The 27,578-nt window shown below is 47.0% G+C and overlaps 2 protein-coding genes and 1 long non-coding RNA gene across 5 annotated transcripts in view; 2 read left to right on the plus strand and 1 right to left on the minus strand.

Annotated features, from left to right (window-relative positions):
• The window catches only part of LOC127601670 (dachshund homolog 2-like), a 33,482-nt gene extending 14,507 nt beyond the window's left edge, over positions 1–18,975 (plus strand). The window contains exons 2-12 of one of the 2 annotated variants that reach the window (XM_052067169.1): positions 4,172–4,290; positions 8,510–8,620; positions 9,513–9,695; positions 10,646–10,809; positions 11,666–11,771; positions 12,241–12,315; positions 13,695–13,798; positions 13,877–14,024; positions 14,161–14,322; positions 14,457–14,519; positions 17,546–18,975. In XM_052067169.1, coding sequence (XP_051923129.1) covers positions 4,172–4,290; positions 8,510–8,620; positions 9,513–9,695; positions 10,646–10,809; positions 11,666–11,771; positions 12,241–12,315; positions 13,695–13,798; positions 13,877–14,024; positions 14,161–14,322; positions 14,457–14,519; positions 17,546–17,583 — 1,273 coding nt within the window. In that variant the 3' untranslated portion in view covers positions 17,584–18,975. The remainder of the gene's footprint in view (positions 1–4,171; positions 4,291–8,509; positions 8,621–9,512; positions 9,696–10,645; positions 10,810–11,665; positions 11,772–12,240; positions 12,316–13,694; positions 13,799–13,876; positions 14,025–14,160; positions 14,323–14,456; positions 14,520–17,545) is intronic. The other variant, XM_052067179.1, reaches the window with a different exon arrangement.
• cnpy3 (canopy FGF signaling regulator 3) overlaps positions 1–24,880 on the minus strand; it is a 43,636-nt gene extending 18,756 nt beyond the window's left edge. Inside the window, exons 1-6 of one of the 2 annotated variants that reach the window (XR_007962637.1) lie at positions 24,637–24,880; positions 24,260–24,386; positions 24,059–24,155; positions 23,868–23,990; positions 23,677–23,794; positions 23,264–23,600 (exon numbers count right to left, since the gene is read on the minus strand). Coding sequence is in view for 1 of the 2 variants with exons in the window: in XM_052067470.1 (XP_051923430.1) it covers positions 23,401–23,600; positions 23,677–23,794; positions 23,868–23,990; positions 24,059–24,155; positions 24,260–24,386; positions 24,637–24,745 (774 nt within the window). In the remaining variant the exon portion in view is untranslated. Of the gene's footprint in view, positions 1–23,193; positions 23,601–23,676; positions 23,795–23,867; positions 23,991–24,058; positions 24,156–24,259; positions 24,387–24,636 lie in introns of those variants that run through there. The other variant, XM_052067470.1, reaches the window with a different exon arrangement.
• On the plus strand, positions 24,804–25,439 carry LOC127602012 (uncharacterized). The gene is made up of 2 exons (XR_007962684.1): positions 24,804–24,946; positions 25,004–25,439. It is a non-coding gene; the product is annotated as an uncharacterized LOC127602012 (long non-coding RNA).
• Positions 25,440–27,578: the final 2,139 nt, after the last annotated feature.

The raw sequence follows: 27,578 nt of genomic DNA on the forward strand, positions 1-27,578 counted from the left end.
ATGGATGTTCTATGCGCCCTCACTGGTCTAAGAACAGGATTCGGATTAGTATTAATTTTGTGGAATATGAATAAAGCAAAAATTTTGCCGTCGACTGTAAATGACATCACAGTCCCTACGGGCTCAGCTCGCAAACATCTAGCAAAAGTCAAACCCCAAATATTTGCTAAATGTAAAATCTGGTCTTGTTTTGAAAAAAAAAAAAACAACACCCAAAAACATCACAAATTAAATCGCAACCAGGGAGCGAATCGCATTTGGACAGTTTTTCAGAATCGATTGTTGCGGTTGGTTTGCTTATGTTCCTGTTTTTTTTTTTGTTTAATGAAAATGATGAAAATGGCGCCGCCTTCTCTCTATGAAAACTTCCTGTTGTTGCACTTTCTTTTGGGGAGCTTCAAAAGAGAGTTCCGGCCGGGCGTGGGGCTCTTTTATGGTTTTGCTTCCTAAATACTAACATGTGAGAGAGAGCCTTGCGCGCGCGCGTGTTTGCTAACATGCCGAGGAAGTAAGCTAATGATGCTTGAAGCCCCCCCCCCACACACACACACACACACTTGTAGAGACATGCAGACACACGTTAGCCCATCGACCTGTATAACTTGTCTCGTCAGCGAATATGTGTCCGTGTGTGTGTGTGTGTGTGTGGTGTGTGTGTGTGTGTGAGAACTGTTTAATATTTAATGGATGCTGGTTAAATATGCAAGAGTGTTTTTTTGCCTCCTATCCCGAAGCACACCTGTTCCTCTGTAAGAACGGGTAGATAGATGGACAGATCTTCTGGAAAGGGGCAGGAAGTGAGGCGTGTCATCAGTCAATTCCACTTCCTGTTTCTTTTGAGGTGCTATTCTCTCCCCCACCCCTCCTCTTCAAATTATTTTCGCTCTACTTCTCGTATCGATCAATATTTGTTATCGGTTTCCTCGCCCCGTCCATCTTCCTTTCACACTTCACACGCGCACGTACAGAAGATGAAGTCATTCGTCTGCCCAATCAAGCTCGGAGGAACGTAAACATCCATCTCTCTTTGGGTGTGAGGGTCCATGATTATGATGTGTGTGTGTGTGTTTGTGTGCGTGTGAAAAACTAAAGATCTTTCTGGAGGCAACTATAATGTGATGAAAGTTCCGTCAAAGTCAATCAATCGTCTCAAAATAGATTTTTCCACGGTTACGCTGCAATTGAGGATCGCCATCCTTACATTTGCACACTCTGGGTGTTTAATTTGAATGTGTGTGGCTTGAAAAGGCCCCGGTGAGTGCCGTGGGTGTCGGCGAACGTGAGCTCAGCTTAGCCGCTCGCCGTTAACCGGCTCACGCTTAGCCAGATGTTGAGCTTCAAGCGTTAAATGTGGACTAGTCGATTCATCGACGAGTTGATTGGTCATGTCAGTTGACAATCACGCATCCATTTCTCCGCCCTCTCGTCAAAAACAATAGGTTGTCCGCCAAATAAGTCCATACTCCAAGCCAAAGATGTGAATAGCAGTAATCCCGTTGTACCAAAGCGGCACTTATCGACTCTTGAATTGACCGGCATTGAGGCATGAGGAAGAGTCCCGGAGAGGAAATGGACAGATGAGCCGCACAAACGGATGGAGGGATGCGAGCAAGATGAAAGATGCTCGCTAAAGAGGGGCGACCTCTCGCTCGGACCAACGTATTGACCGTCCCCGCCTTTGATAAACCGCGCTGCTGTCTGCGAGTGCGCGTGTCTGACCTCTGCTCGTCTCCTGCTAAATCAATCTGTCAAACGGATTCGCCAATCCGTGCTTATTCACCGCCATGCTTTTCCTGTGTGTGTGTGTGTGTGTGTGTGTGTGTGTGTGAGACCGACCCTGAACGGCCATCAGAGTCAATGACGAAGTATTGATCAAGGCTCGGTCGCCATAGAAACGGCCATTCGGGAGCACAGGAGATGGTGCGCGTGTCCGAGCGGGAAGACTTACTTCAAGGTGGCTTGTCAGATTGTTGCGCGTGTGTGTTTGTGTGTGTGTGTGTGTGTGTGCACGCGAGCGCCTTAAGACAATAAAGCGCCGCGCGTCCTGAGCGCGACTGTTTGGCGACTCCAGTCAGTTTGCCGGCCCCTGTGGCAAGGAGGACAAATGTCTATTTAAGGCTTTCGCCACACTCAAGGTTACCAAATGAATTTACAAAGTAGGTCAGTGTGTGTGCGCGCGAGTGTGTGTGACATGCTCTTTGTGTGGAAGAGCGAGTGGACCATTGACGAGGATTAATACCCGACATATGGCAACCCGACGGGGCACACACACACACACAAACAGAACAAAGAACTGTAATGAGAAGGTGCTATCATGTGTCTTTTGTACACACACACACACACACACACACACACACACACGGTCATGGAATAGTGTGACGTCGAGAGGTGAATCTGAGTTCAGATGAAATGCAAAGGTCTCGTCTCCTCCTTCATGCCGTTTTGCTTTCACATTCACGAAACGCCGCTTTACTCGCCACATCTTTTTCACACCCTCTACGGCGCTCCTTCCAGCGGGACCAGCCTCAAAAGTCCTGGCCAGCATCGATCCCATTTTCTGAAGAGTCGCATGACGGCGGAAATGTTTTGCAGAGACGCGTCTTGGTCCTCTCGCATCTTTTTTTTGTTTTTTTCTTCCCTTGCTAGGTGTAAATGACTTTGCGAGGCCATCTGTTAGCGTGAGCCGCCCCGCCGCAAGCTGGCCTGCTTGGGTTTTATGTTTAGTTGTCAGCTGAGTGCGTGGCGGTCATGTTTGAGTGTGTCGCCGCTTCCCCTTCACAATAAAGTGCTTCCAAGGTCAAAAGGGGACAGGTGGTCCCCGTGGTGGGTCGAAATGAATGGAAACGCCACGACTCCATTCCAGCGGATGTGGATTCTTTTTTTCGGTGGTGTATGGGGAGTCTGTGAATGTTTATTTATGACATTTCTGAATCAAATAATCTTATTTTCTGGTCCTTTAACTCTTGACATATGATTGGCTGGAATGTTTGAATGTCTTTTTATTCCTATAATGTGTGAAAATACAAAACAACCCCCCAAAAAACAAAAACAAAAAACAAAAATGGGGCATTTTGGTAATTTTATTTTTGCCAAATACTTATCAGCCAAACAAATCGGCCAGCAAATTAATCAGTCAGGCCCTACTGATATGGATTTTTTTTTAGGCTGATGCAGATATTCGGCAGAAATTCAGTTCAACAATTATTCGGTTGATGAGCTAAGAACTGTATATAAGGAATAAAATAACTTTGGTGCTTTACTGATTTTACACCAACTGTTTTCCTTTAGTCTTTGTTCAACTTTACAACATGTGAGATGTTTGCCGATTCTTTTTTTGGCATGAGTGCTTGAATATCATCATCTTCATAAAAAGAAAAGCCGATTTTAATAATAATAATACATTTTATTTATAAGCGCCTTTCAAGACACTGAAGGACACTTTACAATCACAAAAAACACACAACAATACGGGTTGAGCAGCGGCAGCCAGAACGCGCTAGCGTTCACTCAACCCGGAGGTCAGGAAGAAACCACAGGGGAGGGAGAGAGGGAGAAAAAAACCCCACGCTCGAACTACCCTCATTTTGAGGATAATTTGAGTGAGGCAACTCCTGCGCAAGCATGTGACAGTTACAACAGGTCACAAGACACACGGTGAATCAAGGGAATGTATGAGGGAGGGGGTAATGGTGGGGGACTAGCTTAGCTAGCTTAGCTTCATGGCGCTAATATCGTCTGTTTTTAATATCGGCCAATTAAATCGGTCGGCTAATGAATCGGTCGTGCCCTGGATGTCCAAGTGAACGTTCAAGTCAAACTGTTTAGCAAGTTCACAGCTTTAATTGGAGTAAATAAACTCGTGTATAGTTTTTTTTTTAGCGTTGTTCATGGCTTAGCAATGAGGCATTAGCCTTGATTTTAGTGAAAGCCTAATTTAGAAGACCAAAACATTGATGTAGAATACATCTGCAATAGTTTTTTTTTTTAATCGCTTGTCTTTGTTAAAAAAATAAAATAAAAAAACGCATTGAGCGAAGTCGTAATGATCTCATGTTTCAAAATGGCTCCGCCCAGGTGGTGAGTCCAATTCACAAACCCGACGTTGCCGCGATCTTTCCGTCACCAATGACGGCCTTTTCTGATTTCTCCTCTCTGTGCCTCCCGCCTGCAGCTCTCGTCCGGGTCGTCCTCCCAAGCGCTGTTCTTCCGCCGCCGGCATCCAGGACAGCCCGAGGCTTCTTCACCCGGGCCTCTCCGGCCTGCTGTCCCCCAACCTGCTGTCTCACACCGGTCAGAATCTCTTTCCTTGTCTCGCCTCCCTTTGTAACGCCGAGGAGGGGGACGACATGGCGCTGTGTGGAGGGGTTTGGGGGGCGGGGGCAATTAGACCAGATGTGAGTAGCAAGCAAGTGGCTGGAAAGATGGAGGGATGAAAGACGAGATGCAGGAAGGGAAGAGAAAGACCTGACAGAGGGAGATAGGAGGTGAACGAGTGCAGGCGGCATGCTGGTGTGATGAATGACTCGTCTCCTGGGTCCCGCTCCTCCATCTGTCCATCTCCCCCCCCTCCCACCGGCTTTTGCTCGGCCTCTCCGATACCCCTGGTCTCCTTCCTCCCGCTCTCGGCCTCCTCTCTCCTTTCGCCTTGCCACTTTTTCGGAGTTCTCTCACTCCTCTTCCTCGTTCACGCCATCGCCTCGTCCTCCTCCTCCTCCTCTTCCTCCCCATTGCAGGATTAATAAAACATGCTTGTGTTTAGTGACATATGGACACGGCTCACTGTGGCATACTAATGACACACACACACACACACACACACACACCAGGTATGTGTGTGTATTTGCGGATCCCAGAGAAAACATTTGCTCACTTATGATCGCTCATTAGTGCACACACACACACACTCGCACGCGCGCACTTGGCAGCGCTCACGTCGCACTCGGCCTCAACATCGCGCGCACGAACATCGTCGAGGCGGCCCTCGCGTCCATGGAGACGCCCGGTTGCCGGGGGAGACGAGCTGTTGTTTACGACTCGGCGGCGAGCGCGGGGGGCATCGCAGGGGGCGTCGGCCAATCGCAGATGGACATTTATCACGCGGCTGGAAAACGGTGAACGCAAAGAGGCAGTTTGGGGCGGGGTGGGGGGGGGGGCGAAAGGCGGTCAGACAGGCGAGGTGGCGATGAAGGCTGGGGAGGTTTTAAATTTATTTTTATGGTAAATTTGCCCTGCCACCAGTTTGTTCCTGTCATGGTTGGGAAGAAAGGGGAAGTCTTTACTTCGTATATGGGGCGTTGGGATTGTTTGAGGAATGGTATCATTTAAAAATGTCGACACTTGATACAAATGGGATCGCTGTTGATACTGCTGTCGTTGTGCCCGTTGTTCTCTCGCCCCTTTCCGTGGAAGAGCGTCTGGCCGAGCATGTCTGTGAATTTCGGCTTCGGAAACCAATGTTAACGATGAACACTGATCCCTTGAGACGGCGGCATTGCCTCGCTTTCGACTTGAGATCAGCACAGCTTTTGAGTTGAAGATAAAGACTGACTCTCGGCTTGTCGGATTTTTGGGACTGATCAGCCCCCCCAAAAAAGATAACCAATTCACCAGATGGCGCAATACATCTTTTCAAAATACTTGCCGATTAGATGATTGTAAATTCTAATATAGACAAACAAGCATCAACAACTGCGGACAATTTCGTGGAAGCATCGTCACTCTAGTTGGCCGCGTGCTCGCCGACACTGACACGGCGACGCTCAGGTTCGGCGTGTGCGCGCTAACCTCTCAGGGTGCTCTTTGTGCCGCTCATTTGACTTGTTAATTCACACGCCCACTAAACAGCTCAATGCTCTGCCTTGTCTCTTCGACACGCGCGCACACATAGCGCACGCATCACTTCCTAGAATGCAGAAAGCCACCCTGCTTGCTCGCAACAACTTATTGCACTGATAAGCAGGCGCAGGCACACACACACACACACACACACACACACACACACACGCTCGGGAGTGTTGCGTTGATTACAGATGAAGTGGTTTCAATCTTCTTGTGAAAAGAATAAGCACTCATCTGAAGACCCTCATGTGCACCTGCAGAGAGTTGTGATGGGCGATCAGGAGGGGGAGGAAGAGAGAGAGAGAGAGAGTAAGAAAAGCTAAAGTGCTTTTAACGCTTTTTCACCTTTGCTCATTCTTTTTCACATGTCAAATCAAGTTTACCCATTTAAATGAGTTCAAATGCTATTATGTTGAAGTCCCCCCCCCACCCAGTATTTGTATATTGTTGAGTGAGTGACGTGGGACTTTCCTTGCCCACATCATTTGAGTGAAAGTTTCAGTCATCTGGCAACCGATAACAAAATGGCGTCTCGGCCCGCTGGAGAGAGTAAAAGATGGCCGACTTAAGCGCGGAGGGCGCGCCCATGACATTTTTCGAACTCTGCGCTCACGGGAGAATAAAGAAAAAAAAAAAGAAAAGAGAATAGTGCCTTTCTAAATCCAGAACACAAAGAGCAATTCCTCTCTTTTGCTGTTAGTTTTATTCAAAGTGTCACTCAGAGTGCACTCGCTCGATCGGAGGCGCCATCAAATATTGAGGAGCCAAATGGGCTGAGTTTCACGCTCATGGGGTCTGACGGGGGGGGGGGGGGGGGGGGGGGGGGGTTCGACTACTTTGTCATGACCCCCCCCCCCCCCCCCCCGCCCCCCCCCACCACTTCAAACCGCCATTTCAATGCCTCAAATTCTGACCCAATGCTCGAAAACTACCTCTACGTCGGTTGTCCTCGCTAAACACAATAGGAAAGCTAGGCGCTAAGGTGCTACGAGACGCAGCTAGCTTGCTAGCATGGCGAAACACTAAGTCGACAATACTTGCCTCAATGGCGCCAATGAGTGCCACGATCACAAAGGGCTGGATGAGAAGAAGCCATGCTAACTGCTAAGCTAACCTGAAACGTGGTCGTTGCGAAAGACAGAGGTCCAAAACTGAAAAGAAATGCTAATCCATTAGGTACTTTAGCCTAAGAAGCCAAGTGTCTTATATAATAGCATTTTAAATCATGAGCATTTTTGTTTTTTTGATCACTTTTAATGATTTTAGCTTTGCTCATGGATTGTACAAGTCGTTTATTAATACTGCCATTACATTTGGTGTTTATCATTTGACTCTTTCTTTTATTCTGAAACATTGATGAACAATTAAATGTAAATTTAAATGTAAATTTCCCCAGTGTGGGACGAATAAAGGATATCTTATCTTTATTTTAATCACCCATCTATGAATATTTATTCATCAATTTAGAAAAGATCCGTCGCTCATCGCAATTGAGAGAATTAGTTGAAGGATGAACGTAGGACGCGGGGATGAAAAGCAAACGGTATCCAAGGATTAGGAAAAGCGAAAGCTAAGCGTATTGTGAGCACACTCGCAGGCAGGTTGTGATGATGCAAGTGTCTTTGAGGCAGGCTGTCAATCAATCACGCGCTAATTCCCAAGGTTCCTCGGTCGCCATTAGCGACGGGGGGGAGGGGGGGTCGATGCTCGGTAACCGTGGACACAGCGGAAAGCCATCGATCTTGGTTTGATAGTCGTGATGGGGAACAGTCTCGCAGCTCTCCCTTTCTATCGATCGGCTTCCGCTCGCGTCCGAGTCAAGCAGCCGACTGTTAGCGTCGGGCCGGGAATTGGTCCCCGCGATGCTTGGGGGGGGGACGTTAACTTTTGAAGCAGGACCACCGCCGGCGCTTCGTCGTCTCTAGCCCGGCTCCTCGAACGTCGGGCCACTTGGCCGACTGGCGGAACCCGCCAGTCCCCGTCGTGTGTTCTTCATAGCCTGCGGACAACTGTACTGTACATTACGGTACTGTGTGTGTGTGTGTGTGTGTGTGTGTGACTGTGTGTGTGTGTAATGAGCATTCCTTCAAGGCCGTCAACCGTGGCTGGGGCAAAATCAACACACACACGCACGCACACACACACACACACACACACATGGACACAAAAAGCATGCATGCATTCCTTCATAAACACACACACACACACACACACACACACACACACACACACACACACACACACACACACACACACACACACATAGACATAAACACAAGAAACATGCATGCGTTCCTTCATACACACGCACACACTCACACACACGGGGTCATCTCTCTCACTCTGGTGGTTGTTGTGTATAGAAGTCAGTTCCAGGTCAGTGCACTGAGCCAGGGATCTTAGTCCGTACAAAAGAGTGCGTGCACGTGCACGGCGTGCGCGCGTGCTGTGCATGCATGCGTGCGCGCTTTTGTCTCGCCGCCTATCGGCGAGCATGTCCTCGGGGCGTCTCAAACACTCCAACAAAACCACTTCAAGGCAACGCGCGCAACAATGGCAGCCGGCGCCGGCACCCCGGTGACGCCACCTGGAGGCGACAGGAGGGCGCGCATATTGACTGCCTGCCTGCATCTGGGTGTGTGCGTGTGTGTGTGTGTGTGTGGGCGTGCAGGCCTGACAGCAGCCGCCATGGCCGAGCTCCAGAAGCTGCACAAGATGAAGATGATGATGAGTCTGCAGAACGGAAACGACTCGGACAACGATGACCTGCACTCCAATGCGGGTAACACACGCACACACACAGACACTAGAGAATACTGGCAGGTGTGTATTCTTTATCTTCTGCAACGAATGACCGTGGACTGGTTGTCTGTGTTAAACACACCAGAGGGAGCAGCACAATGAACTGTGCTAAGAGCAAAAACATTTTAATCTCAATGCAGGCTATTGAATTATGTCAATAGTAAAGTTTATATTGTAGTTGTTTTTTTTTTAATGCTCTATAACGTGTTGAATTGAAACAAACAACATGTCAGGCGTGCATGCGTGCGTTTACGCTTGACGTGCAGTCAACAAAGGGTCCATTATATCTCGTGGTGAATTATTGAAAGAACGCAAAACAAAAAGCAGTAAGCGAAAAGAAAGGCCAGCCATTCCCTTTGCTGACCTGCCAAATGGCCGGATGGACCATTTTGTCCTTTTTTTTTTTTTTTTTTTTTTTTTTGTGTGTACATTTAAAAATCCTGCTCAGAGTAGTGCTTTTTGTCGGGAAAGACATTTGAATGCGGACGCCGCCACAAGGTGTACATATCAAGAGAGAAAAAGAAAGAGAACATCTGCCCATCTGTTTATACTTCTTGTCTGCCTGGTGTAAGCGCAGAGGGGATGAGGCCCAGCTGTCTCTCTCAAACACACACACACACACACACACACACACACACACACGTCAGCGGACATGCACGGCGCAGGGAATTCACTCCGCAATAATAGAGAGAGACGGCTGCTAATTCAAACTAATGGAGGGAGATGAAGATGGATGATGGAGGGAAGAAGAGGCAAGCGGAGGGAGCGAGGTGGCGGCCGAGCGAGGCGGAGAGAGAGAGAGAGAGAGAATTGACGACAACAAAGTTGAGCGGCAAGTTGTTGTGTTTCACGCCTTGTTCCTTTGTGCCCAGGAGGAAGTGAGTGCTCCTGGGACAAGGAGCGACTGAGCAGCCCCCCGGCCGCCGGAGCCCAAAGTGGCGGACCTGGAGGAGGGGGAGGGGGCGGGGCCATCCCGCCAGGAGGAGGCGCGGTAGGGCGGGGCCCGACTGTGGGAGCTGTCAATCAACAGCAGCAGCAGCAGCTGCTCGCCAACAGTGAGCGAGCGCACACTCCTCGGGTGTCGGGTTACCTTTGCGACCGTCGATTCGCACGTACAAATTCACAAACACATTTACGTTCATCGGGACATGCACACGCGTTACCTCGGTTATACGCCTAGAAAAGTCACGCAGGCACAGGGACGACAACATCAAGACTCCGCGCAGGAAGCGACGGGCTCGGATTCGAACCTGCGACCCCTGCACTTGTGAGGCGGACGTGCTCGCCAGTCGGCCACTCTTATATTCACTCGCCTGTAAACGACATTCACGATGATACACACGCACACAAACATCACACACACATGATACACAAAAATGCAACACTACGTGCACACACACATGGGCGAACTTTTTCTATATGATTTCGTCTGTTTGTGTTTCTAAAAGCTGTCAATATTAGTTCATGCGCGCCATTTAATCCGTTGCCATCTCCTGTATTAACACTCTGCCAGGATTAATCGGCAGACACTCAACTAAATGACTCAATTCATCAACATCTCTCTCCCTCTCACACACAAACACACTCACACACCATTTAGCCCGCGATTCCAAGTCATGTGTCTGACACACACGCACGCGGCAAACACTCACATTGATGATTGTCTGTGTCGAGTCGCCGGGACAACAGCAATCAGTGTTATTGTTTCACGTTGACCACACGCGCACTCGCAGCTGATGTCTTTGCGCGCACGCTAGACGATAGGGTGAGGGGGGGGGGTGTCATGGGGTCAGAGGTTTTGAGGGGCTTTGAAAGCAAACCAAACATTTCACCTTGGTTTCACCTTTCATCTTTCACCCCACTCCGCCCATTTGACAAAGTCAACGGCGGGTCACGGCCTCCGCAGCGCATTTCTCATCTTCGAGCTGTTCGAAAAAATCGCTCGGCGACCACGTTGCGGCGTTCGCTCGGCTGACTCTTCTGCGCGGCCGTCTCTTTGTTTGAGGACTGGAGCTGCCCTTCATGATGATGCCGCACCCGTTGCTGCCCATGGGCTTGCCGCCCGCCTCCGTCGCCATGGCGATGTCGCAGATGAACCACCTCAACACCATCGCCAACATGGCCGCCGCCGCCCAGCAGATACACGCGCAACGGGCGCCCGTCATCAAGGTAGAAACCGCTTGCGTGCTTTTCTATGTCTGGAAAAGGCCTTATCATAGTTAGAAGCCACATTTATATTTGTATATATCTAAATGCTTTTGTTTTAGTCTTAGTTTTTTTGTTTTAATACATTGTCGCGCTCCTGTGGAAAAAACGAATTTGTAATTCAGTGTAATGAAAAAAAAAAGACAAAAATGTGTGTTTCACGGGAGAGCAACGATATGAAGTATTAGTCAAGTGCAAGATGAAAAAAAAAAAAACAGGTCACTGATTATTGTGTACTATAGTAAATTAAACTACAATCCTCATACATCTGTTTGACCTTCCTTCTCCGGTCGCTGCGGCTGTCCAGCGGATATTGAAGTAAACTTACATAAAAAATATAAAAATAAATATTTTTATATATTTTAAAATATTCTTTTATATTTTTATTTTATATTTATTTTTATAAAAAATATTTAAAATCAACCTCGAAAGCTCATGCATTCAATTAATAGACATTTTCTCTCTGATTGAATTTAATTTTATGAACATAAGACTTTGTTTTGCGTGAGTGCCTTTAATTTTATTCCGGGAACTAAAATGCGTTTTCAATTTGAGCTTTGGTTATTTTACAATACATGCTGATTTATATCGCGCTTTTACAACAGCGGCAGCTGTCAACAAAGCGCTTAACAAAACGGTTAACATAAAGTCAAATAATAAACACAACACATAACATTAAAAAACACGGACAATCGTGCAGTCCTAACCACTTTTCCGTCTCACGCTTTGTTGTTTGAAGCAGTTTTGTTCGTGTTTGTCCAACGTGATAACCTTGGTGCGCACGTGTGTCGCCGTTGCTTTATTTGTGCGCCTTGGGCAGGAGCGGCTGTGCGACAGCCCATCGCTGTCGCCCTCTGTCGATGAGACCAACACTCCTCTGCAGTCGCAGCCCAGTAGCTCCGCCTCCAGCTCGCCGGAAAGACTCGGTAAGTTGTATTTATTGATCGCGGAAAAGCGTTCCACGCGGAAATAAAAAGAAGACTCGTGAACAGATCTGAAAATAAGTGCGTGCACGCTTGCGAGCTGCTTCTTTGCCACCTCAAGTTGAAGATAATTATTAAGCTGAGGCAGGAGACAAAAGAGAGCGTCATGCATATTTCAACACCAACATGTTCAACCACACCATAGAATTGCATCCAAAGAAAGACCGCTAGCTTAATGCTACCTCATAATGGGAAATGCCATCAACGGGCTAACTGAAATTAGCGTCGATAGCACAGTAATTATGAGCCATCAAACGTGGTAGAAGAACTCTGTTGAAGTGATACAGCTCGACCAAGAGGCTGCCTTTGGATGAGGGGGAGGAGCTAAATGGAGCCCGAGTTTTAACGGAGAGTCTTACTTGTTTTTACACACACGTGCACACACAGACTGATCGTGGTTTTGCGTCTCCAGGCCTGCTGTCGGCTGATGCAGATGTTCCATTGGGCAACGTCGCAACACCCATCAAGAAAATCTCAAAGGACAAAGGTTTGACCACACACGCACACGTGCGCCCAAATGCACACACACACACACACACACACACAAGACTTTCCATGTCGAGATATTCTGCCTTTTATGCACCTTCATCCAAACCCCTCACCCATTTCCTTCTGACAACTGACAAATCAGCCTCACTCACTTCATCTGCTGCATTCGCACACACACACACACACACACACACACAGACACAAGTGCATGCGCATGCTTACATCTGAAGTGTCAGGATGTTCCGCCACTCCTATTGATCACCTGTCTCCGAGCCATCAATCAGACCGATGAGGATACTTGTGTGTGTGTGTGTGTGTGTGTGTGTGTGCGTGCGTGCGCAGTTCAGTGAACGAGACAGGGCTAAAAGGGGTCAAGAGGTGTCGCGCTAAAAGCACGCCCGCTATTTTCCATCCTTGGCAATGCGACACCTTCCTCGATTACCGCCTCTTCCAAACAGCGAGAAGATGATAAGCGCACGTATTGGAGGAGGAAAAGTACGAAGAAGAGTCAGATCGGAGATTAGCACACACATGCGTGTGTGTGTGTGTGTGTGTGTGTGTGTGTGAGCGCTCGAGAGTGCATCTTCATCAGCGTTAATTTCACAGCAGAGTTAACTCAGTTGTCAGTGTGTTAGGCATTAAGGGCTGAGCAGACACTGTGACGCACTAGCAATGAGCGCAATCTCTCACACACACACACACACACACACACACGCATGCACGCACTCAAATCAAGGGTGTCTTTAATCCCTGCCAATTAGCACCTCACGTGATCGTCTGAATACTAATGAGGCGCGCGTGTGTCAAACGTAATTGATCCGTGATGCTGCATCATTGACTTCTCCACCTTAGTAAACACGCGCGTCTTCACAACTTCTCTGTGTGTGTGCCGGCGTGCGAGCGTGTTTGTGAGGAAAAAGTGAACTGGAGTGGCCCGAAGATATATATAATGATGTTTTTTTTTTTTTTTTTTTCCCATTGACTTGCGAGCGCAGAGTTGCGATGCTATAATTGACAGATAGGGAACAATTCATCCCCTCCGCCCCCCAAAAAGTTTTTGTTGGCCCTAAGCTCAACTCAAAACAAAGACGATGGCACCTCGTCTATTTAAAACAAGCAAATGGCTTCGCTTTTCAGCGCTTACCTCTGTTGCTGCGCTTTCGACGTCCATCGACAATATGACAGGACTCCCACTCATTTCTTCTTTACCCTGTGGGCAGCACGACTCTTATTAGTGCCGCACTGATAAGCCGAAAGAGAAGTCGAGACTTGTCCGTGTGACCCTTATATCTTTTGATTTCTATTCATCTCATTACTTTCTCTTTATAAAGTACCATCCTTGAAGTATTCTCCATGCCGTGTTTGTTTCGCTCATAGAAGACGAACCCTCGCTAGGACGAGGCCTGCCTCCCGGCTTCCCTGCCCCGTTCCTGTTCGCCGACAGCCTGTCGTCCGTCGAGACGCTCCTCACCAACATCCAGGTAAGAGCAGCCCGCTTGCTCTTCGTTTCCGTCCCGCGTGCACCCTTGAACGAGGCGCCGCCCGCGTGTGCCTTTCAGGGCCTCCTGAAGGTGGCGGTGGAGAACGCCCGCGTGCAGGACAAGCAGATCCAGGCGGAGAAGAGGGAGCTGAAGATGGAGCTCTACCGCGAACGGGAGATGAGAGAGAGTCTGGAGCGCCAGCTGACCTCGGAATTGCAGAGCAGAGGTCTCCGGCGCGCACGTCAATGTTTTGAATGCATTCCGGAAGGCTGGCCCGTGTGCGAGCAGTCCCGAGGCATTCTGGGAAATTCGAGTCGAGTCCCAAACGGTCACCCCCCCCCCCTCCCCCGCTCTGCCCGCAGCGTCCATCCAGAAACGTCTGAAGAAAGAGAAGAAGGCCAAGCGGAAGCTGCAGGAGGCGCTCGATTTCGAATCCAAGCGGCGGGAGCGGGGGGACGACGCCCTGAAACATTCGTCCTCATCCTCGCCGGAGCCGCTGCACGCCGCTGACGACAACATCGCAGGTACTTTGCGACTCCTTCGTCTGGTGCACCAAAAAAAAAAAATAATAATAACCGAGACCTGGAGCACATTTTGACGTCGCACGAAAACGGATGAATGAAGTCTTTTATTCACGCACTTTTTTTGTCTTGCGCAGATGCCGCATCCGACCAGCAGGGGGAGCTGAACGGGAACCAGGAAGACAACGGCACTGTGCAAGGTGCACATACACACACACACACACACGCGCTTGTGCAGTGTAGCAAGCACATCATGTGCGTGAGTGTGCTCAGGCACTGGTAAGCGTTGACAGGAAGCAGGTTTTGGTATCCTTATAGGTCAGCGGTCCGCAACCTTTTCTGCCCCAGGCAGCGCTTTCATGTCACACAATATTTCCAGGCACCGGCCTTCCAGGTGTGATGGATAAATACAACAAAATAATCTGATATGACCTGCATGAAAGCTGTGGTTATATTTTCGAAACGTAGTAATAAACACGAAACATGGACGAGAGGAACGTCCAATCTGGCCGCAGCACTTCTCTGGTCGCCATGGTAACGTTTAAACGTGCTCTCAAAATAAGTTACGTCGCAAATACAAAATGCATGAAAAAAAAATGGGCCTTTTTCCCCTTGTCAAAGAAACTTTCCAAAGAAGTTGTACTCATTTTGCTCGCTCCCGGATTTCATTTTAGCGGGATCTTATTATCACTTGCGGCCCAGTGGTTAGCACGTCGGCTTCACAGTGCAGAGGTACCGGGTTCGATTCCAGCTCCGGCCTCCCTGTGTGGAGTTTGCATGTTCTCCCCGGGCCTGTGTGGGTTTTCTCCGGGTGCTCCGGTTTCCTCCCATTCATCTTCCCAACCGCTTGATCCTCACTAGGGTCGCGGGGGGTGCTGGAGCCTATCCCAGCCGTCTTCGGGCAGTAGGCGGGGGACACCATGAATCGGTTGCCAACCAATCGCAGGGCACACAGAGACGAACAACCATCCACGCTCACACTCACACCTAGGGACAATTTAGAGTGTTCAATCAGCCTGCCATGCATATTTTTGGAATGTGGGAGGAAACCGGAGCACCCGGAGAAAACCCACGCAGGCCCGGGGAGAACATGCAAACTCCACACAGGGAGGCCAGAGCTGGAATCGAACCCGGTACCTCTGCACTGTGAAGCCGACGTGCTAACCACTGGACTACCGGGCCGCCCCCGGTTTCCTCCCACATTCCAAAAATATGCGTGGCAGGCTGATTGAACACTCCAAATTGCCCCTAGGTGTGAGTGTGAGCGTGGATGGTTGTTCGTCTCTGTGTGCCCTGCGATTGGCTGGCAACCGATTCAGGGTGTCCCCCGCCTACTGCCCGAAGACGGCTGGGATAGGCTCCAGCACCTCCGGCGACCCTAGTGAGGATCAAGCGGTTAGGAAGATGAATGAATGAATTATTATCACTTGACCTGCGTCAAGAGCGACGTACCGATTTGACAGAGAATCCTGGTCATTTTTCAAAATAAAACATCTTCCAGATTCTGAAATAAATAAAAATTAAGTTGGCTGTAATGTACGTTTTTTTTTTTCTTTTTGTGCGTCCCGGTACCAAATGATCCACGGACCGGTACCGGTCCTCGTCTTTAGGATTTAGCCGTTTAGGCGCGAGCGTGCGTGCGTGTTGGTAGGTGTGTGTTGTCCTTCTTGTACCAGCTGAGCTCAATCCCAGCTGACATTGAGAAGCTCGCTTTCAAATCGCTCAGCTCCACCCACCTTGCGTGCGTGCGCGAGCGAGTTTGATCCACATCTGGGTGAGACCCAAGTGGAATGAGCCCTCCCTCCTCTTTACACCCGTTTAGATCCGCACTCTCCGGCCGCCGCACGTTTGCGGACCCACCTGATGTCATTAATGTTGATTGGCCCAGTAGGACTCGTTTGCTGCCGTACGCACGCACGCACGTTCGTGCCCGCCGCCATAAAAGCGTTTTGCACCTACAGTGATTTTAATGCGCAGCAACCTCCCTCGCCTCTCACCTTCCGCACTCTTAATTAACGAGTGGAGAGAAAAGTGCTGAATACAAAGAAAGAGGTGGCATTAGAATCAGAAGAGACGCGGGGAGGAAGAGGAGCTTTTATTGGAAAGGTTGCAACTAAAAATGCACCGATGAAGAGGAGGCAAAGGGAGGCGCTGGGTGGGGGAGGTGAGGGGGGTTTGAAAAATGTGACCTTGTTGCCAAACCCGCTGACATTTACAGCAACCTGCTGATAGTCTTTAACAAGGCGGGTCAGCGCCATTTTTCACTTGCCGCGTTTGCCTCCTAATGACGATTACGAGTCGTGACGGTAAAGAAACGAGACTGTGGCAACCACGCTTGTGACTCCATGCCAATTGCTGGCAATCTTGTACTTTGTAACAGCGGAGCGTCATGACATTAAATTATGTCTGGACTGTAAAGAATTCAACCATCATGCTGCAGCTTGTGTACCCACCGTGACCACCGGGAGGCGGTAAAGAGACTCAAAGGAAGAAGAGTCTTCTTCCGTTAAAGTGACTCAGTAGGATGCTGTAATATTTGTCGATTTGTGTCGAGGATAAAGAATATATGCATGTGGGTATTATTATTATTATTATTTTTTTTAATCTATCGATTATTGCTCCACCATTCAGCTCTTTATTATCACGTCTTGGAGAGGCCGGCGGAACGGAATTTGCCGTGTCCAAACACCTTTTACACCGGGCGGAAGACGACCGGGTCAGGATAAAAATAACCTGAGTGTAACAGATAGAGGACGGGAGGTGAGGAATGGGAGGGATGCTGCATTGCAAAAAGAGTGTGAGGGTGGGGGGGTGTGGGAGCTGGGCGGGTGCTGCTTGTTAAAAATAGCGAAGGGCAGCAGATGAGAGGGACGCAGGCGAGTCGGAAACCTGAGAACATTGTCGGAAAAAAAAAACGATGTCCTGTCAGTGGCGGAGGAGAGAGCGGGACGGCATGATGGCCGCCGTTAATGCAGAAAATGTAAACAGTTTGCAACGTTGGCAGAAAACAATGACACCGCAGGGGGGAAAGGAAGGCTGCAAAGAGGATCTGAGATCACAGCCAGAAAGGGAAAGGAGCCGGCAAGGTGGCATTTACCCCCGATTTTTAGATTCTGTGGTGTGTGTGTGTGCGCGTGTGTGTCGTTAAAAAATATTGACAAATACTGTACGTGCGTATATGTAGCGGTACATGTTCCTGATGCTTTTTATTTTCCTTTCAAATCAGAATCTCGGGCTTTCCTGAAGACCACCATCATGTTCTAGAGTGCTGGAGCCCCGCCCCCGACACTTCAACCCCACCATCGCATCATTATCAAGCCCCCCCCCCCCCGACCCCCCGCCCTAACCTGAAAACAACAATAATCATTCATTCCTCTTTGTGCAACACAACTTCATCCTGTGTCCCTTCGGTGGCCGTGCGAAGCATGCCGGGACGTCGATGGATGGACGGACGGACGGACGTCAAGGCCGAGCGGACCAAAACGTGACCTCGTTCTATTTACGCACGCTCAAAAGCGCCGGATTTGGCGCGACTTGAGTCCACCTCATTGGCTGGCCCCGCTCGGATTGGACGGGAATCGGCTCATCGGCGCCGGAAGGAGACTGTTAAAAAAAGAACTTTCTGGAATATGGGGAAGGGTAGGGGTGAAGGGGGGGCTTCTGTTTCATGACATTTTTTTTTCTTCTTTCCAAAAAGAAAGTGTTGGGAAAAAAAATCCACCTGCTCGTCTTGGACTCCCTGAAGTGTTTTCTATCACCTTGAAGGACATATTTAAAAAAAACAAAAAAAACAGCCCTTTTTTACACTTTTGATTTTTAGAATATTCTAAAAATTCTCAACGTGAGCAGGAAGTAGTCATTTGCCGCGTGAGTTGAGTAGCACTTTTCGTTTTCTTCCTTTTGCCCAGCAGACGAGCAATTCAAGCGCCCCCCCCCCCCGCCCCCCCCCGGCGGCTCCACTTTGTAACTTTTGTCACCCGCACTTTTTTGCCAGTGCGACCTCTTCTTGTCTGTTCTTTGTGAATTTAAAATGTACAAGAATGGTTCATGTGTGTAGATAGAAGTGACGCTCGCTTTGTTTCTCTTTGGCTTTTCTCTTTGTGACCGCAAATATACACGACGACGACGACGACGACGGGCCGCCGCGCACTCGCCGCTCTTTTCCTTCCGCCCTCGCCGGCCAACGCGCGGCCTTTCCTCAGCCGCCGGTGTCTCCTCCTTCCTCCGGCTCTCCGTCTCCATCGCTTTGACCAAATAGCTGATGTCACTTTTTCCATTTGCCCCCTCTAATGGAAGCCGCGAGAGCTGAGCGCCCCCCCCCCCCCCCCCACTGAGCAGCGCCGCGATGAAGAGGGATGGACGAGAGATGATGAAGAGGTGACGGCGTGAAGGATGTGAGTAACCATGCGGGAGAAAATGACGGAGAGGGGTGTGGGGGGACAACCAACAAATGCTTCAAGGTGTCGCGGTAACCAAGGTAACGGCTAGCGCTGAAGCATTTTGAAAAAGCGAATTGAAGTTTTTTTTGCCACCTCAATATTGCGATTTAATAGGCAACTTTGTTCAATGTCTTCTTCCCATGTTTTTTTTTTTTTTTTTACAAACAAGTCATAAATTAATCTGTAGTACAATAAACATCCGATTTATTACACTGTACTTACTGTATTAGGGACTTTCGGGTGTTTTCCTCTCTACAGAGGCACTCGCTTCAAAGCTTCTGTCACTTCATGAGAGATACGCATCGTCCATAAAATACAAAACACATGACATGTGCCTTGCAAACGTTGAAAAATGTGCAAGACTCTTGCATGCAAGCACTGATTTATTCATCGCATCTACGCCTGCCGACCGAACCTTATTTTCAGGAACGCCTTGATTGGCTGTTGTAGATAAGACAATAATAAGCCATCAATCAAAACAAAAATAACATCTGTTTAAAAAAAAAAAAAATTAAGCAACTCAACATTAGCTGGCGGCCCGGTGGACCAGTGGTTTGCGCGTTGACCTCAGAGTGCAGAGGTACCGGGTTCAATTCCAGCTCCGGCCTCCCTGTGTGGAGTTTGTACTCCGATTTCCTCCCAGATTCCAAAAACAGGCACGACGGGCTGATTGAACACTCCAAATTGTTCCTTTGTGCGAGTGTGAACGCGGATGGTTGTTCGTCGATATGTGGCCTGCGATTGGCTGGCGACCGGTTCAGTGACCGTGACGGACAGATGGACAATGGACCATACCGCCCCGTCCCAGGGACGGAATTTCCATCATTGCTAACCAGTCGACTACCGTGCCACCTATATATCAATATATATTTATACACGTGTGTGTGTGTGTGTGTGTGTGTGTGTGTGTGTGTGTGTGTTTCTGTCTGTCTGTCTCTCTGACTGTCTGTCTCTGTCTCTCTCACACACACGCACAAGACAGACCCTTGCCACTTCCCAAAACAATTTGCGGATGTAAAAAACTTCATTCGTCTTCATTAGAGGCTTCATCAGAAAAATTAGAATGGGAATTTCCTCCCAAAACAGAGCCCGAGAAGATAATGTGTGTGTTTGCGCACGTGCGTGTCAAACCCAATAAACCTTTCCTCCATAAAGGTGCTCACAATGATGTCCCTTCTCCTCACACACACACACACACTCACTCGCGTGCACTCCAAATAAACACTCTTGGCGGCCATCAGTCCTTTCTTCTTCCTGGTGTCGTTCACCCACCTTCACCTGATGGATAGCAGGCAGTGTCACAAAATCATGAACGAGAAACACCGAGTCCGAAATATGACGAAATCCAACAAGAGCGGACCTGAGAAAATGTTGAAAAAGAAACACGCGGTGTCAAATAAATGACTGCGTGTCGGCAGGATTTGTGCTTTCGTTCTTCCTGTCGGCCGGCGCCGCTCACTTGATGGATGGCGGGCGGTGACGCAAATCACCAACACGACGTACTGTACGTGAAAGCGAGCCGCGCGTTGGGACATACAAACGTGATTATTTGTTTTCTTCGATGGGGAGACAAAGATGACTTGAGAGGGAGGTGTGATAACAATGCCCTCCCTTTTCGCCTCGCTGTCATTTCGCAGCCTAAATGTGCAAAGGTCAGCTGTTATTCATGGCAGGCCCGGAGGAGTGTGTACACTTGTGTGTGTGTGTGTGTGTATGCAAATGCCTGGCCAGTGTGAAAGCTTGCATGTCACACCTTTCTGCTCCAAATGCCATGTAGCCCGGCGATTAGCACATTAGCGTATGGGCTCCCTTGTGGCACAGAGATGCGACAGTGGTGAGCTGGTGACAAAGGCGCATGCAGTGTGACAGTGTCGTTCCCACTGTAGCAAATGCCCTTTTTAATTATTATTATTTTTTTAATGTGTGCGTCAATAAATAGTTTTATATTAGTCACGATTCACAGAGGATAAAGAATAAAACTGCCTGCCAATTTTGTGATCATGTCTGGCCGTACTATTTGCGTTCAAATTAGGCTTTATAACACCCGCAACTACCGATGCTAAGTGCTAGCCCAACAATAGTGTTATCCATTATGTTTTAGCGTTAAGCTAGCAAGGGCATTCTTAAGCAAAAATTTATGGATTTTTAAATACACATGTATTTCTCTTTGCTTAATTGTTTTAGGTCGACAGTAAAATAATCAATAAACACGAATGTATGAACTGGGTCTCTTGCCGGCAGTGAAATCAGCTGATTTATGCAACCCGCAATCTTTTCCTTGGCTAATGCCAATCCTTCTCACCATGACTTTACATTGGTGCCAGTAAATGGTGAACTAACACCGCACATTAATTCACCATATGCTGACATCTGCTATCAAATCTCATGAAGCACTCACCGGAACAAAACAATGCAAAATTGTCCATCTATTTAATTTAATTTAATCCAACACGAAAAGCACAATGGACGGCTACAGTAGAAATGCACTCAATGTTATAAAGATGGCAAAAATAGGAAGCACTTATGAAAGTGACGCACGATTGAGTCAAAAGCTGCAAGCTAGCTAGCTCAACAGCTAGCGATAGCATTCAGCTCAACAGCTAGCGATAGCATTCAAATGCTGCTTTCAATCACCAGGTATCATTTTGTTGTTGATTTACAATTAATCCATCCATCCATTTTCCGCTTTGCTTTATCCTCACAAGTGTTGCGGTGGGTGCTGGAGCCTATCCCAGCTTTCTTCCGGCAGTAAGCGGCTAATATTAACTAATAACAGCTCATAGAACCGCTGATTTACAACTAATATTGCTCAAAGTACTTCTTTTTGTATCTTTGTGAAACGTTTGGATGGGATTCCAGTGATATTTCAGCATGGTCAAACCTGTTTTGGCAGGTGTACAACGAATATGGATGAAGGTGATGCTCTCATAGGGAGGGTCCAGTTTGCAAAGTGTTCAGTCACCCTCAAGTTCAAAAGTAAACCAAAATGGATGATATGGTATCAATTGTTGCAGGCGTTGTTTATGGTCGTCGTTTGTCTTCATTGCGCTCGCCTTCAATGTGCCCTAGACTCACTCTTGGTGGTGGAATCTTTATTTGAGCACAATACCCAATGTGAGATCTTTATTTGAACACGTTTGAACATTTTACTGTATTTAATTTGAGTGTGAACTGCTAAAGCTAGTTTGTGGCACAGTTGGATGCTTTTAAATTGTGTTTTTGTTTAGTAGCGATGGTTTTGTGACATTTGGACGTGATAGGAAGTTAAAAGATGGATACAATTGGGCAAAGCCCCACTGAGTTTGGCATCAATTGTTGGAATAGAATACTGTACTGGCTTGCTCGAGTGGGGATGAAATGACATTACGTTGTCCCTGGATCGTTCATGTTTAGCTCTACCTCCCCCCAGAGGTCAAATGTTGACATTACAACACCACAGGATTGCTTCGATTTTAGTGAACAAATCGCCAATTAGTAGTATTTATGCTCATTTGTGTTACCCAAACTATGTTGACATGAAACCAGCGGACATTGGTGAGACGAAAATTTATAATTCCGTATAACATTTTGGCGTTTGTTTAGTTGTGCTTTATTTTATGTTAGTTTTACATAACACCCCGGGGTTGCGTCTCGTTGTTTTACACCGAAGCCTCCGCTAATTAGCGCAAATGTTCGTCAGACGAAATTACGTGGCTTGATAGATATGGATGATTTGGTGTTGTATTATTCTTTGTGATGTCAGTTTTACACAACACCCTAGGGAACCCTTCGCTAATTGGCGTGGTATTTATTCAAATGTATGTTAGTGTAAGTTGAGGGGTTCGCAGGTTTTGAATGGACTGCTCTAGAATGGGCAAAAGGAAAGGACGACTTCGTTTGAACACAGCTCTTTTTCTTTTTATTTTTTTCTCTGCTCAACCGCTCCCCGCTAACGCTCTAACCAACACTCCCCCTTCCGGTAACGACCCGCCTTCCTGTTTTTCTTCTCCAATCACACGTAAGCAACCTAAGAATATTTCAGGACGTATTAAACAGAGCATAATTAAGGTAACTAACATAAAAGAATATAATGCATGAATATAAAATGATAATAATTAACAATTTAACAAAAGCTTACATTAGCATTAAATTAGCGGACACTCGTTAGACAAAATTACGTAGGGTGGAAGAACACTTCGGTGTTTCATACTTCTTTGAAATCCGTTTAACAGTAAAACTCGGGAGCGACTAACAATTTTGGGTAATCATTTTTTTGTTTTTTTTTTGTCGAGAACTGTGCTACCAGATGTAAGAACAGGCGCAAAGGAATACAATACAATTATACTTGAACGTTTAAATGTATTTGAAGCATATGAGAGGTAATAGTATAAAAAATATGTAATATACAGTATATTCTCTATTATGCGGATTTTCCTCTATCACGGGTGATGGGAAATTGTTTTTTTTAAGTAAAACTTTATTGAAAAACAAATGCCATACCAAGCTCATTTTTTAACAACACACACGCACGAGGAAATTCACATGTATCTTAAATAGCAGCTTGGAGAACACGCATCCAACATGACATTAAAATTAAAGTACAGCATAGGAGAAATTGTTTCTTCATTGTAACAAAAGTTTCTGCAAGCATTCTCCAGAGTCCTCAGAGCTCCGTCTTCATCCCAGACAGAGGCGCCTGAGGCTGGACTCCCTCCATACTTCCCGCTGCAGCCTTCTTCACTTTCTTCTCCTTTTTCTTTTTGCTGTCATTTCCTTCACTTTTCTTCTTCTTCTTCCTCTTCTCTTCTGTAATAGCAGCCTGGTCTCCCTTCTTTTTGGGAGTCCACTCCTCCTTCAAGCAGGCTGGGCAAAGAATGTACAGTCGTTAGGCCTCAGCGGGACATGTCCTGTCCTTATGGTGTGTGTGTGTGTGTGTCACCTGTGTCCTTTCCTTTGAGCACATGCTTCTCACACAAGTAGGTCGTCAAGTCTTCTTCCTGGCTACCTTTGTACCAGTCTTCAATAACGTCCTCATACTGCTCCACCAACACGTCGCACTAACACACACACGTTGCGCTTAGGACTCATTTCGAGCTATCTTTTATTGATCCCCGGTATGCACATATTTACCCGCTTCTTGAGGTCAGAAACCTCCGCTGACGTCTCGTTCCACAGCTCATACGGAATGTCCATGACCACATTAACCCCTTTGTTGACCAGGCCGTGAAGGGTGGAGAAGGTCTCGGACATGCCCTATGTACACAAACGCTTCTTGATAGAAGGAATAAGAAGGTATAGCTTGATTCAGAAGTGCAACCAACCTTGGCGAAGCGATTGCTGCCGCTTCTCTCTTTGTGCAGGTTGTACTCCAGAAGCCTCTGACACACGTTCTCCACTACCTCGATGAAGCGCAGGTCGCTGTGGAGGGAAAGAAAGTCAGACAGACAAATGGGCAGGCGGGCTTAAAGAGATGATTTGAGACATGAGTTTGCATATATGCAAAGACGGTGCCACACACTTACGACTTGACGTATTTAATAGGCGGAGCTCCCTTGCTGTCAATGAAGCGGTAGTTGCGATCGATAACTTCCTTGGTCTTCCCAGTTTCGTCGAAGGCAGACTTCATCTCGATGCTGACAAACTTGCACACTGAAAAATTAATAAGTTACGATCACATTAAAGCAAATTGACAGCATTGAATTTATAAAATATTTCAATTTTATTACAGTTTTTAAATGAGCAATTAATGTCTCAGAAATGTATTTGCCCAATGCTCTATTTTCAGTGCATGTTTCAAGAAATCACCATTAGATATGAATGCATGTGATGGGTATTGATTATAATTATCTGCTGTTTCCAGTTATTTGAAGTGCATTGTGGGTTGTTAATGGTCAGTTACCTTCACAGTTGTCCGGAAGATGAACCCACTCGTCGTCGCCGTCGCTCTTCGCCGCCGTTCCAGCAGCAGCGACGCTCACCAAAAGCAAAAAACGGGCCAATAAAGTCATTCCGCCCGCCTTTGTTTGAGTTTGGCCGACCGACACGCTCGTTTTTTCCTTGCTTGAAGTTTTATCAACGGATTGTTTTATCCACCTTTCGATGGCTCATTGTAGCCGAGACCACTTCCGCTTTCCTCTCTTCAGCCACCAATCAGAGAGGAAAATGTGGCACCACTTCGACCAATGAGGATGGAGCATAAACAGGAAGAGGTATTTCTTGACGCGTTCATGTTGTGGTACCATTTTATCTTATTTTAAATTCCACAGGAGGGCGCCGTCTACACAGAAAAAAATGGAAAGTGCGGTCCAAACATGAACAAGAAGTGGGGCCCTTTGAAACAATGTGGAACGGAACTTACGAAAGTCTGTCTAAATTAATGTAATATCTGTTGTATTACCTTGAGGATAAACGCACACGCACATACTGATTTTTAGTATTTACATATTAGTCTTGTTTTTAAAATGTGAGCAACAAAAAAAAAATCGGCAATGTTACTTACTGCAGAAACCAATTTAGCGGCTAGCCACTGTAGTACTACAAGTTGTCAAAATCGTGGTGGTGACGTGCCTTGTTGCAAATTCTTCTCCTTGTCCTTTCTGTTGTTGTGGATGTTGTGAGGCATGTGAAAAGAACACACAACACAACTGAGTTGTTTGTTTGCCGATGCACTTAATGGATTCGCAAATTAAAATCTTGAACTTGTTGAACAATTACCATAGTTGTTGGTGAATGAGAAGATCCGTGGACAACCCCCCCACCCACCATAGAGTAACCACATATCAATTGCTCGGGTTCAGAGACAGAACACCACACAATAGATGAAAATCCACGAAATAGCAACCGAATGTTTATTTGTACAAAAATAAGTACAAAATGGTACTTCAAAACTAGTGGTTACTCTAAAATGGTTCAATGATTTTGTTGTTTACGATGATACTAGTGCAGCGTGTTATACCGGAGACAAATTCCTTGTGTGTTCTACATACTTGGCCAATAAAGATGATTCTGATTCTGATTCTGATATGCATAATTCCACAACAAAATATGCATGTGACTAGCTATTCTTTTTGTGCACTATCCTCAAGTTCTACACTGTAGTATCTGTGACTTTGAATGGCCTGCGTGTCAGACAATGAGCGTTTGTATTTGACCATCGTTGGCTCATCGATAGCTAGCTAGCTGGCTACACCTTAGCCAGTTTGCCTGTTGATTGTCTCTGGGTGTCAGTTGGGACTGTACAGTTAGTGGTTGGATGTGCTTGTGAAGTATCTATCTTGTTTTCTTTTGTTCACTGAAATGAAACGTTTACCGCGGGGGGGGGGGGGGTGTATTGCAATTCATTGTAACTCGCAGTGGTAGGTTATATTAACTTAAGTAGCATGTTTACTTTACCGTTGATGTGCCATTGCTGAAGCTACTTCTGCGCTGCCGTGGAATTGTTGGACTTTGGAGATTTGCTCGCGTACGCACTCCTGTCTCCCGTCTCGCCCTTCTTGCCACGTGACTCACAAAATCCCACCATATTGTATGAAATCCTTGATGTAAAATTTGATATGTATGATTTAAAGATTCTTGACCGTACTCCACTTTAATGTTGTCCTTTTGCAATGGGAGACGCTAGTAACTGATCTCCAGCTTTTTTTTTTTAAGATACAATTGAGCGTGCTGCTGTTGCCTGCCAAAAGGACAGCCGGCACCCGGTGACGTACGTCGGCGCACATCCACGTATCCTGGCAGAAGAGCGCGTGTCTCATCGCACAAGTTGACACTGAGTTGGTGGAGGGGAGCTTGATGCGGCATGCGCGAGAGAGAAAAGATGAGAGCCGGTTCCTATTCAGCAGTGCGGCCCACACAAAGGCTTTGTGTGAAAAAACCCTCACGTCTCTCTTGGCAATATGAGCATCACACACACGCGTGCTATGGACGCAGCAAAAAGAGCTTTCCACAGTCGTGCAATGTGGGGTTAACGTTGCTTGGACACTGCGAAAAAATATCGTTTGACTTGGGAAAGCTAGCGCATTAGCCACCCAGTCAGCAAAGGCATCTGGCCCGGATTCGGCATGAAGCTGGCACAGGTGGCCTTGAGTTGGCCCACTGGCATAATGCATGTGGGCCGAACACGGTCCAGGAGGGGCAAAGGAGGCACTGGCTTGACTCTGGCAAACCAGATGAGGGCCAGTTGTGGAGTTTGCAGCCAGAAATAAATTTACAACCGTATATGGCCAGCCAGTATTGAGCCACCCTTAAATGCAGTTTGTATTTTTTCAACACACATCCTTGTTTTACAACTTCCTTTCTTTATAAATTTTGTTTAATCATAAAGTGCATTACTATATTTTTCAATACCAATTACTTGTTAAAGTTTGTACAATCAATGGGATCAGTTGCAATGCATATATGTGAATGATAAAAGTAAATTGCACATTTGTTGAAAGAAATGTAAGGTGCTTCATGAAATGTTTTGTAAAAGATACATTCATTAAATTTCAACATTTTCCAAATGTTCTTGTGCTTCTTTATACCAAAATAAAGGAAAGACATATTGTTTTGGTTGTTTATAGCAAAGTATGGTATCATTTTAATGGTCCGGCCCACTTGACATCTACCAAGGCCTTATGTGGCCCACCATGTGAAACGAGTTTGACACCAGTGATGTATAGTAAGGCGTTTTTAGCCGAAAAAAACGACCATGTATAGTACGGCGTTTTTAGATGAAAAAAACGACAATGTATAGTAAGCCGTTTTTAGACGAAAAAAAATGACCATGGTGGTTTTTTTTCGTCTAAAAACGCCTTACTATAAATGGTCGTTGTTTTCGTCTAAAAACACCTTACTGTACAT

The sequence above is a fragment of the Hippocampus zosterae genome, chromosome 1 (genome assembly GCF_025434085.1).
Source record: "Hippocampus zosterae strain Florida chromosome 1, ASM2543408v3, whole genome shotgun sequence".
NCBI classification, from domain to species: Eukaryota; Metazoa; Chordata; class Actinopteri; order Syngnathiformes; family Syngnathidae; genus Hippocampus; species Hippocampus zosterae.